Source organism: Haemaphysalis longicornis, unplaced genomic scaffold (assembly GCF_048455015.1).
Source record: "Haemaphysalis longicornis isolate Haplotype H1 unplaced genomic scaffold, Haemaphysalis longicornis Haplotype H1 scaffold_10, whole genome shotgun sequence".
Classification (NCBI taxonomy): Eukaryota; Metazoa; Arthropoda; class Arachnida; order Ixodida; family Ixodidae; genus Haemaphysalis; species Haemaphysalis longicornis.
In genome coordinates this window covers 45450942-45462854 of record NW_027526204.1, presented here as the reverse complement: position 1 = coordinate 45462854, position 11913 = coordinate 45450942, and the positions used below count along the sequence as shown (strand labels likewise).

Here is an 11913-nt window from a genome sequence, read left to right as displayed (position 1 = left end):
TTCAAGTTGCCCAAGAAAGGCTATCTTCTTTAAAATAGGGGTTGTGGTATCACTGGTGATATAAGAGTCACTACTCTGTGAAATGAACACTTTCCACGACGTCCACTTGCGCACGCGATTGCACGTGACCTTTTGGTGGCTCGCATTTATGGCAGATACTGCTTCTGACGGGTACCGTAGGGACATCGGTCCCAAAGCCAAATAGATACTTTTTGCATTCGGTGTCCGCTGCTAGAGCGCTCCGTCATTGTATGGCCAATCCCCGGCATAAGAAAACGTCCTAAACTTCGTCAACAGAGCACTGAAAGAGCGACGCCTGAGCATGACGTTAACAAAGCAGAGCGCGGTGTGTACGAAAAGGAAGCCTTTTGGATATTTTAAACTTCAGCGCCTTTAGGCTTTACAATTATGTTTCACTGAAAGCTAAAAAAAATAACGAGAGCGGATCATCCCAACCATGCTGCTTGTACGTGCGATTGTCGCGGCCATCGCAACATGTAGTGTTTCTTCCTTTCGAACAGGCTTCCACAACCACTTATCTCTAACTTCGATGCAATTGCGGCCTACTCGGCACGTGAAAACTCTCTTTGTGAGTATTTGTTTCTTTTTCATTATTAACTGTGTTGTAGTGCGAGTGAAAATCGCCTAATCACTATTCAAATGCTCCAGATGTCCCAATGAGCGTCTTCGGACAAAGCTTGCAGGCGAAGGAAGAAAAAGCAAAGTAAGTATAACAAAATTTGCTAAAACTAGCAATTCCGTGCACCTTCTAGAGATGTGTGGTGAACATATCGGCACACTAAAGACGCGTATATTGTAGACTGCCTCCTTCAAATGCTACGCCGCCTGGCGTAAGCTGTGGCACCGCGTTTGCAGAAGGAACGAATTTTGCTTTAAAGATTTTAGCATGACTTCGAGCACTACAAAACTTTGCAAAAATAGATTGATTACTTTGAAAACCAGAGGTTGCAAGCATGGTGACACGGCGTCAATGTTGGAGTACCGGGGTGCCTTCGGTGGCTTTTAGGGAGTGGATAAATGCGAATGTTTAACGCGGTCTTGTGTAAATAAAAAGAATGAATTGAATAGCCATATGTAGACAAATCGGTAATATATCTATGGTTATCGCTTAGACCTTTCATTAGATTTTTGTCTCAGGTCGGACAGAATATCAAATTTGGATTGCGGTTTACTTCATGAGAATTGAGAACACCACCAGTTGAGGCATACGTCACTGCACACTGCAGTGTCGGGCAGCTTAGAATTCATTGCGGAGACTTCAGAATATGTGAATGAAAAAGAGAGAAATATATGATTGAAACAAAATATAAAACAGTTCTTGAGGCTGGGTCGCGAAAAGACCACAAAGGTCAGTCACTCACCGGATCAAGTTAGCCTCCAAGGGCCAAGACTCGGGATTTTTTTTTTGCTGATTATATGAGGCCATGCTCACTGGTTAATCTGTCATTTCGGGTGTTAAGAAGGCTTAAGGCTTTCGTATTTATTGCTCCCGTGTCGCCTAGTCTAGCGAATTTGTAATGTTTATTATTTGATGCTGCATATCTTGTGTGCCCCCAGTAAGACCAAAAGGGAAAAAAAAACCGTAGGCCATCTCCAATAACGTGAAATCTGGGGAGGGGCGAAGTACGCAGTCTATTATTGGCGCCTTGGCGTATTCTTCCGTAATTTGAAGGTATAAGCCTGGCAACACTTATGACTCCTTTCCTCGTACTCGTACACCAAGTTCCCGTCTTTTTCTCCGCTTTCGTTTTTTTCGCCTTTTGACGCAAATTATGTAGAGCGGCTTGTTCTTTTCCACTCACGTGGCTTCAGATTCAGGAGTTACGCGGTAGGCAATTTTAAAAAATATTTAAGTTTTCGAGACATAAATTTTTGCAAGTGGTACATTAGCCCCTCACAGCTCCTGATTCATCGCCATTTCCCCAAGACTGGTATGTGCCGTGAATAAGGGAACAACGACAAGGACTATGTGCCATCCCCCATTAAACACTAAACAACAACAACAACAACAACAACAACAACAACAACAACAACATCATCATCATAATCGTCGTCGTCATAATCATCATCATCATCTTCTTCTTCTTCGTTCCACAGCTGGTAACGTGCGGATAGAGCACAGTGGTATCCCATTCGAGGGCACTTGCGGATACCCGGATGCACACACAGTCGGACGACATACGCGCTTTTTAAACCGAAGCTTTCTATGCCTTACGTGTGCTGTCTTTATGCCGAAACGCGCTACAGGAAAGCCAGATAACACAACAGGATTTCACAGAGGCAAATCAAGAGCCTGAACAAAAAAGCGCTTTCCGTAGTCCTAAACCAACCTAGTTCCCTCGCGTTGTGAAGCCGACGTATATCCCATTCCGCCATTCAGATATGGTCGAAGAGGCCTGGATGTTGGACACTTTTGGACTAAGGTTGCATGGGGGAAAGCTTCGGGTTCTAACCGTATTCCCCTTAAGAAAGGGGCTTTTCTTTTTCTTAACTAAGTCTTCTAACACCGGGATTATTCGTCATTGGACAACAGCAACGACGGTTTTTCGAAAATGGGATCATTGAGTAAATAAAATAAAGACGAGTATGTTGCCAAAAAGCAAATAAAAAAGACCACATTCCAAAAGTTGCTATACAGTTGCGCATAAGGGAGCAGGGAAAAAGTACTTGGACGTTTAAAAGGAAACAAATACTGCTTTGTGGACACCATGATACAATAACAGGTGAAATTGAACCTATTTCCGGTTTTGATGTGTTTATTTTAATGACAATTACCTTGCTGTCTAACTTAGTTCGGGTTCGCTGTCAAAGCGGCCAACGTTAATATTATCTTCAAAGATTTCTGAGCGATTTTAGAGGTGAAACCATTGGGTCGATTCGTATTTGAGGAAGCTTTGTTGATAAACTTGAATTGATTGTTGACTTAATTGTTGAAGAACTACTTTTTCCCTTTCTCTACAGGATTTTCTATGCCGTAAAAGCTCTACCTTACGCTGTCCGGGAAATGGTGAAGGTGTTTTTTGCGAGCAGTGAGTGAATCTTCTTTGTATTTTAGCATTACATACAGTTTTGAGAATTTCAAAACTTTTGTCGCGGTCCCCCCGTACATATATCCTTTTTGGGAACCCGAAACCCGCGGAGTGAATACAAGTGTAATCATGCGACCTTGTTCATTTGTTTCATTTATCCGGTAGTTTTCACGCATGCTTTTAGGTCATGGTATTTTCCCCTGTGGCACTGCTTTTGGGTATAGCTTATTGTATTTGTATTTACGTAGAGACAAGACAAAAAAGGGCCAGCAATGGTTTTTTTCCCAGAACGTGCTTTGGGTTTGCTTGTAGAGCGGTAGTATCGTGAAGCAAATACCTGTAAGTGTATTCAATTAGCGTTTTGTCCGTGCTAGCTTTGTCCATACGAAATTTCAATATGGAAAACTTTAGTCAACTCAAACATGGCCAATCCCGGCTATAATTTTTTGTTTGCTTTTGCAAAACGTTTTTCAACCTTCGCTTTTTTTAGCAGGGACGATTCATACAACTTTGTTTGCTGTATTTGGTTACAGGTTCAAAATCCAACAACACGGTGTTTTGGAGCAACTCTACGAAACAGAAGTACGCCAGCGTGAAAGAATGTGCTTTCAAATTCTACAATTTGCCTCTAGAATACAAGGTAAGGAGCAGCGGCTGCTCATATATTTGACACAGAAAACTGGTTTCTGTGGCGTTAAACTCTTTCTCGGGTGCTCACGAATCTCCACGTTGGGAAGTGTTGTGCAACGCTTAAAGGGCTGCCAAGGGGTATACTACCCAAGATATGTTTCTACATACACCTCTGAAACAAGATGTAACATTGCGAGGTATATGGTTTGATGTACTGACGCGTAAGAATGGTTACAATTTGCCTCAGGTATTTGGGAAATATTCTTGCGAATTCCTAAAGCAAAATGACGGGTCCAAATGACAAATTATTATGTTTGTCAGGTGGCTACAGCTTTGTAAGTAGAGTAAAGATGTCTAATTTATACTGTAACAGATTAAGCCCAATATCGTAAAATTAGACGAAATGAAGCGAACACACGATTTTGAAAACCCATTCTCAACGTACCCGATTGATGTGGGGATGTAACCAAGAAGGATGCCCAAGGAAATCAGTCAAAGGCCCTTGTGGATAAAAGGCTCCTAAAAAGCTGAAGCTCAATATTTTGGAACAGGGCTAACAACACAATTACCATTCACTCCAACTACTAAGGTTTGGATAAAACACTAATTAGGCAACGGCCGACTTGCGCTTTCTAAATTCCTACGGCTGGGATGTCTTGCTTGCAACATAACGGATGGTATAAAGTTTATAAACTCCACAAGTATGCGCAGAAATATAGGCATGAAGTTCGTGATATTTCACTCAACAAGCAACAGATGATGATTATGACGCTTATATTTCACCTCATCTCGTCAATACAATAAACGCTTGGTTGCAAGAGAACACTAGATGCCAATTGCCTTATAAGGATGTAGCTGTTTTGATCTCGTTGCTGCGCTTTTTTTTCAGAGAAATGCCCAGATCATTGTTAAGCAGTTATCGCGAGGCAACTTTCTAGTATAGTTTACTGTGCCCGTAATTCAGTGAAAGGCGCTGTATGTTGAATTATTTATTTGGATATTGAATCGCATCCCTCCAAGGATCAATGTGATACGATAAAATATGCGTTCGCTACACGCTCCTAAAAAGCTGAAGCTCATTATTTTGGAACAGGGCTAACAACACAATTACCATTCGTTTTTAGCAATGTGACTGAAATGGCAATGCCGCAACATTACGTCGAGGTGGCCTTCTTAGACCGGTCAAAGGAAGGTGACACAGCAAAGAGACGCCGTTCGGGCTCGCGAAGTTCTTTGGTGAAATGTTATTTTAAAGCTGAAGACCTGCTCGCGGTTGTCCAGGTCCTCTGCCAGGCGCATAGCTGCGTCTTTTGCTAAGGTAAACAATGTGGCAAGCCTTTTAAGACAGTGTTGAGGATAGGTGACAGTTTCAAGAGCACCCAAAAGATTTCGAGCGTGAGCAGAGTGTTTTGTGATGTAGTAGCTTTAATTACTGGTCCTGGCGCCTAGACATACACATTCATAGTTTAGTACAGGAAAACTTCAGGGTACAACTCGGCGTAGTGCTCGTTGTTATAAAATCACATAAGCTAAAAGACGTATATACTTAAACATCGCGCCCGCTTCCCACTTTGTGGGTAGCTATATTCGAATGGGTAAGAGTTCTATGGCAATTAACGACGTTTTGCAGAGTAGCTGCCTCTCAGAAGAATGGCAGCTGCACCTTGCAGAAAGGTTTAAATACAACTTTGATAAATCCTTGTTTAGGCAGAGACTGAAAGAGTGTACCAAAGCATGTGGGCGCCGACGCCAAAATTAAAGAAAAGCTGAGGATGGGGTTTCGGGTCAGGTGCTAATAAATATACAGAATAAGCGTAAAGTAAAGGCGGTACATGTTGAGAAACTGTGCGGGGAATCAAATAAACTATGTCTAAACTTGTGAGAAGTTTCTGCATGAGAGACCGCTGTCCTTTAAACAAACATAAAAGGTACAGGATTGGTTGCCTACTTGTGTACGCGTGCAGTTTCCCTCCTTAAACAGTGTTACTCGGTGGGAGACCGCAGTACTAGGAACGGCGTTCAACGCTTTTATTCTTCCACAGGTGTCACATGAATTGGTGTAACTCCTAAGCAGGAAAACCACGTACAGGAACTCTGGTACCAAGGGTTAAGCGTGCGAATAATTTCAGTTTGCCTCTTGCATCTTCGTTGCCAAATACACGTTAGGAACACGCTATTCAGACGAAACTTCGCGTGTAATATGTATGTATGCTCGGCAATAGTCTGGATGGGATTTTTACACCACATGCCATGCAGCCTTTTATCGCCAGTATCAATCTTTTACTCGTACCGTATTTAATACTGCAGTGTGCAGTGCAATCTAGGGCAAGTGAGAACACGGCTTCGGGGTATTCCGGTGGCATCTGCAGGTGGCTGCTGGGTTTTAGACAGGTGCACATTGCGCGAGCACGGATGGGCACGGGCGATGCCCAGAAATTGTCCTTTAACATGAGCCCGTTGAATTTCTAGACACCACACCGCGGTGATACGGGAGATAAGCTAGTCATTTAGCGCACCGCGTTAATTTGGTAGGCAAGTGATTGATTGGGGATTGAAGGTGCCGATGCTACACGTGGGCTATGAGGCACGCCATAGTTGAGGATATAATTTGACCGCATGGGGATCTTTAACATGCACAGAAATGTCCATACACGAGCATTTTCGCTCTTCGGCTCCATCAGAACAGCCAGCGCGGCTGGGATCAAACCCGCGTTCTTTGGCTCAGCAGCAGAACGCCTGACCCACTGAGTCACCGTGGCGGGTGCGCAGGAAGTTTCACAATCGAATGAATGGTTCGATGGGAAGTGCTGTATGCCAATCTTGAATCATGCATTTCATTTGCTAGACGAGAGATTCGGGAACGCTATTGCAGGCCCTTTTTTGCGATTACGCAACTGCCTGCGGTGACCATTGGCCTCGTCAAACAGCGAGCTCATCTCTCGTGACACCGCTTACAGCGGGCACGGCGAAGAAGAAGCGCCCATCGGTGTTGTGGCGCTGGACAATTATACAGGCCCCCTGCCAAACGACTGACCCAACCGTGTGCGATTTCGGGAGACGGGCAATCGCTTGGTATCTTCAACCCAGCAGTCACCACCAGATTTCGCCTGCATACTCTCTAAGCACCTTGCACCGGACAGGGGCCACTTTGAGCGCAGAACGTTTTATAATAAAGCTGACGCGCAATGCAATCGATATAGCAGTGGTGATTTTTCAACCAGTTAACTTCCTGCGGCATGCCCTGACAGCAGTGTACGGAGCTGACACTGAGACAAGGGGAAAAGAACCCAAGCCGTGACAAATGCGTGGGCTCCTCCCCACTTTTTTAGTGGTCGGCTGCAATATGAATGGCTAACGTCTTGTCATCTGCGCCACTTAAAGTGTATGTTAGTAGAGGCTTTTGATATCATAGCAATGCCGCCTTCGTGTGGACGCCCATGGCTTCACTCGCGATTACCATGGTTGTTGGTATCTCAGGCAGGGGGCTGACCCTCACGTGAATGGAATATTGTGAACAGAGCCCGTGATGAGCATGGCGCTTTTCACAACAGAAATCACGCCCCGAACCGCCATGATATAAAAACTGGCGCTACTGCTTACAATGCAAGCATGAGCACAACTTGCCTATAAGTGCGTGATCCCTTGCCCTGGAAAACTGTGACCTATTCTGTGCGTGTACAACAGCTTTGTGCGTATCAGAATGAGGTAACTAATTATCCTGGGCCGGATTTCGCTACACGCGGCAACAACTATATTCCAAAAATTATCCCGCCTAACCGAAAATATTTTTCTGACCCATACATACGCGTTATTTTTTGGCATATATTTTATGCTTCGGTGTTTTTCACTTTTTTCGCAATTTGTGACTTCATTTAGTCTACTGGTTTGATTTCTAAAAGTTTCTCTGCCCCCCCCCCCCTTTCCCCCGAAAAGTAAGTCCTGCTGAAATGCATTGAATTTTATCTTATTGTGGCAGCAATTTGGAGCTATTACCTGTGGTGCTCTAGCATACATTTCAATGCAGTTACGTTCTACCCGCATCAACTGAGTTTTCAGGAAACTAGCAGATCATAACGTTTTTGCACACACACAAGGTCAAGTCTGTCTTATCCCGCATGAAGAGAACAATAATATGCAACCCACCTTGATTACAGGAGATGGAGAAGACCATGAAGAGGGCGCTGGAGTCTCTGCTCGCCGAATCCGCTATGCTCCACCCACTGTTAGACGTAAGAAGTGCTCTTTAAAGGAGGAAGCACACTCACGAACTTGTAGCCATCGTTTCATTGTCTTGAAATTCGTGTAAATGAGGGGGTTATTTGAGCGTTGTTGTTCCAGCGCCATATCTTTCCTAATTTGAATGCCTGTGATCTACAGTTTTTCTTTGTTTTGCAAAACTAAAAAAAACCGCATTTTTACTATACCAGTTGTTTCAAAAATTGCCTTCTAGTTTCTAAGTGGCTACAACAATAAAGAAAATTTTATGCGGCAGTTATTAGTCAGTACGGCTGTGTGCAGCAGCTTCAAAGTAACAAGTTATTTACTGAAGTTTACCGTATACAAATATTATGAAGAATACGCGGGTCTTTTTCCACAGAAAAGAGCTCTGTGATGAAATCCTACTTTTTTAAATTTTATGCTGCTTTGAAAGTGCCGAATCTGGGCCACAACTCGTTCGCTGAAGTGAGAAGACCCGGGTGTGATGCAGATGCCGGGGAACAGGCACTCTATTGTGGTTGAAATGATAGCAAAAGGGACAATATTGAAATGAACTGCAGTCCTAATTCCATTTGTAGAGGAAGCGTCGCTATTCTGTTTAAAAGCAGAGCTTTTTATATGGCGATGTGACTTCGGTGCATCAGTGAGCACAAGCTTCATACCACTTCATTTACGGTCCGCTTGCGAAATGTGTTGCACGGCTACAGGTCATTGCTGCCAGATTGGTAGGCCGTTTTTAAATTTCAGGAGAAAGCATGTGATGGCTGCTGTAATTAATTACGAGCACGGATCTCCCATTGTCTTCGCGAGCATTCCTGATCCGTAGAAAACCTGGCACAGCAACGTAAATTTTTACACAACCACATACGCAAAAAGGCGATGACACTATGCCCGTTCACATACGCAGCAATATCGGAAATTGTAGATATGCGAGCTTTAGAGAAAGGTACATCTCTAAGTGTGCCGTATCTGCGCTATACATTAAAGCAAATTTTATGTTATTGCTAAAAAATATCGTTCTCCGTAATATTGCGGAGCAGCCATTTTTGCATGTGCCGAAATAAACTATGCAAAGTTCTGCATTGAGTTACGACGCCAGAAAACATTTTTGGAAGGAAAAGCACATGCGAGAAGTGATGTCTGTAGGGTAGGCGTAGAGCGGTTGGATAAACAGTGCCTGCTTGAATCCTAAGTATACGTCTCAACGCATGAACAAAGAATGAATTCCCAGAATAGCCACTCTCGTATAAAAATTTTTTTCTGCGCTGAAAATTGTCCACTTATACCCAGCCCTTGGGAGAAGAAGAAATTATGCATGACTGACAGCATCTATATAGCGGCTGAAGCGGATTACAACCTATGGAAACAGCTGTTGCCGACGCAACTATCATACAATGCTGAAGTTGTAGATGTCTCTGTTCCCGCTTGTGCACGTGTACCTTCAAAAACTCCACCTGTTGAAATAGTGATTCTTCCTATGAAACGTAATTTCCATATACGAACATTTGTAAAGGTACAGAAAAACCCTGGGGTATTCACAGACACTAGCTTCATATAGAAACCCACGGTTAAGGTATACGTTGAATCATATGAGTGCAATTAAACTAGAAAGTTGAGTTTTTATCCAGGGATTGTCCAGAGACATTACAGCGTTTGAAGATCACCCCCAATTACACCAACGGTTCCACGCATAAACTCGGTGTATATATAATTGCATCTTACAAATGATATGATACGTTCACGGTCGTGAAATTCTGAATCGGTAAATTATCACTATGTAGCATGATAGCTTGAGTATACAAACGGAGGTTACAAAGTCAAGGAGTTGATCGGCAACTCTTAAAAATGAGAGCATAAATAAGTTATAATATTAGCAAACGATGTGGAAAGAGAATACAAAAAGTGAATTGGCAAGCTGGTAAATAATTGCAGTAAATTGGTAACACAACTAATGAAAGAATTTCGTACTATGTACAACATTAAAGAATCACGGGCAATATTAAAGAATCACGAAAACCAGGTACGTAAATAAGTTTACTTGCATGAATACTTGCATGAATATTTGCAGACGCCGACCAATTTGCAGTCGCTGATGCCGACGCTGAAGTCGCCGAGATAACGTCTGGAAAATGTGGCCGTGTGAAAGAATAAGTTCACGCAAAGAAACCCAGTGGTTTAAAAACTCGACAGTCGGTTTCTGTTTCCGGGCAAACACGGTCAGCTTGCACGGTCGCGATAGCAACTTTCTCGCCGTAAACAGCAAAAAGCACCTTGAGGGCTCAGAATTAGGTCGTCGGACAGTCATTCGTTCTTCATTGTCACAGCTTGAGGCATCATCTTGCAGCACCTAGAGAACTATTTCGTCGTCGGTAAGCTTAGCACAAAGCCCGACCTTGCTGTCCATTGTAACTCCAATTGAAATGCCGCCTGCAGTGCGCAAATGCTCAATGTGGTCAGCAGAAGAAGGTTGATAGGTTCAGTAGTGTTGCCATCTTGAGATGATGACGGAATTTTATGCGCGATCGTGAAACCCGCGCGGCGGAAGCCATTCCGGATTGTATTTTCTGTCACCACCTATTATGCACCTGAATGCATTCCGAGTGCAGACAATTCAACGTTACAGCCTTTGCTACTTCACGCATATGGCGGTGCACCAAGAGATGCTGGCTATCGAGGCTGTATGCGAGATCCCCTGCCGATACGCATGAAACATGGGCTCTACGCCGCCGATAAACATTGCCCCGAAGTTAGTTTCAGGTTCGGAGCACCTTAGGACCGCATAATGTCCGTCCGCGTGCGTGCACATAGCATTAAACATCGCAAAAAATCGCACAGGCACCGGCAGGACTAGAGCCTTTGCCTGGTAGACCAGACAGAGTTAGTGTCAGTCTTCTAACCCATTGGGCTACGACCATGAGTTAGTCAGTCAAACGGCTTACTCTCTCGTCTGTAATGGTGCGGAGTACGTTAGGACCTCCCAATGTCCGTCCCCGTCCACCCGTGCGCACACCACTATAAAGCAAAAATCAAGCGAAATTTCATTTGAGCCGTCAGTTGTAGTTTTATTTAGGGAATAACCAAGGTGCAACTGACGGCTCAAATAGAATGACTGTCGGGGTGCAAATGAGATGTCACTCAGGGCGCAACTTGCATTTCGAGTCCCCGTACTCCGCAAACTCGCCATCATCCACGCAGTGTAGATGCTGCCATTGTTTAGTCATGTTTTAGTTGCGATCGAACGAAAAACTACCGGAAAATGGATGAGATGAATTTCAAACCTCCGAAATCTTGGTCGATCTTATACATTGACTCCATGGAGCGCCCGATGGTGCCATGACAGAGTGCTGTTGTTGGGGCCTGTCGAGAGAATAGGGCGTTGTAAAAATTGGTCGTCGACTATATTAGTTGTATTATAAAAAAAGGGAATATATGATGTTTGCAACGTGTACATATATGAGGGCATCGCGACAAGTGAAACCAACATTGGAAAATCTAAATACACGACAGGAGATATAATAGGAAGTTTTAAGTGACGCATTCTATTTACCACTGTTCAAGATTTGGGTAGGAAGTTAAGAAAAGTCTCCGATGAAAAATTAACTGCTTGTTTGCTGTAAGTACTGCGGACCTCAGGTAATGCTATATTTCTATTACTCTAAACCCAATATTTTATATGCTGACAAGAAAAGTATCGGAAAGAAGCGACGAATGAGGGCGGTAATATTAGTATGCCATTTCGTTATAATTACTCATGTTATAGTTGACCGATTTTCAGCGTGAACAATATTTTTTACAGCACTTCGCATATGTATGAAATGAACTAGGTGTGTAAATCTAATAGATTTATTTTTTGCGGTTAGAATCAACGTTAGATCAGTCGCCCCTGGAAGTACCAGAGTATGTGAGGTGAGGGGGAAATATGAATAGGACAGTGCGGGGAATGGCCCGAGAGAAACATAATGGCATTTTTGCGTTAGCACTTGTAAACTACACACTATTTTATTCAAGCAATCAG

The 11913-nt window shown here is 43.4% G+C and overlaps 1 protein-coding gene across 1 annotated transcript; it reads left to right on the top strand.

The window, feature by feature from the left end:
- Positions 1 to 675: 675 nt before the first annotated feature.
- LOC144158433 (uncharacterized) lies at positions 676 to 8014 on the top strand. Its single transcript, XM_077689317.1, has 4 exons — positions 676 to 724; positions 2983 to 3050; positions 3584 to 3690; positions 7835 to 8014. The coding sequence occupies exons 1-4, from the start codon at positions 678 to 680 to the stop codon at positions 7925 to 7927; spliced, it is 315 nt and encodes a 104-aa protein (XP_077545443.1). The 5' UTR covers positions 676 to 677; the 3' UTR covers positions 7928 to 8014.
- Positions 8015 to 11913: the final 3899 nt, after the last annotated feature.

Coding starts and splice junctions, on each gene's coding strand:
- LOC144158433 (XM_077689317.1), top strand. CDS start 678: ATGAGCGTCTTCGGACAAAGCTTGCAGGCGAAGGAAGAAAAAGCAAA. Junction 725..2,982: donor GCGAAGGAAGAAAAAGCAAA/GTAAGTATAACA, acceptor CTTTCTCTACAG/GATTTTCTATGCCGTAAAAG. Junction 3,051..3,583: donor GAAGGTGTTTTTTGCGAGCA/GTGAGTGAATCT, acceptor ATTTGGTTACAG/GTTCAAAATCCAACAACACG.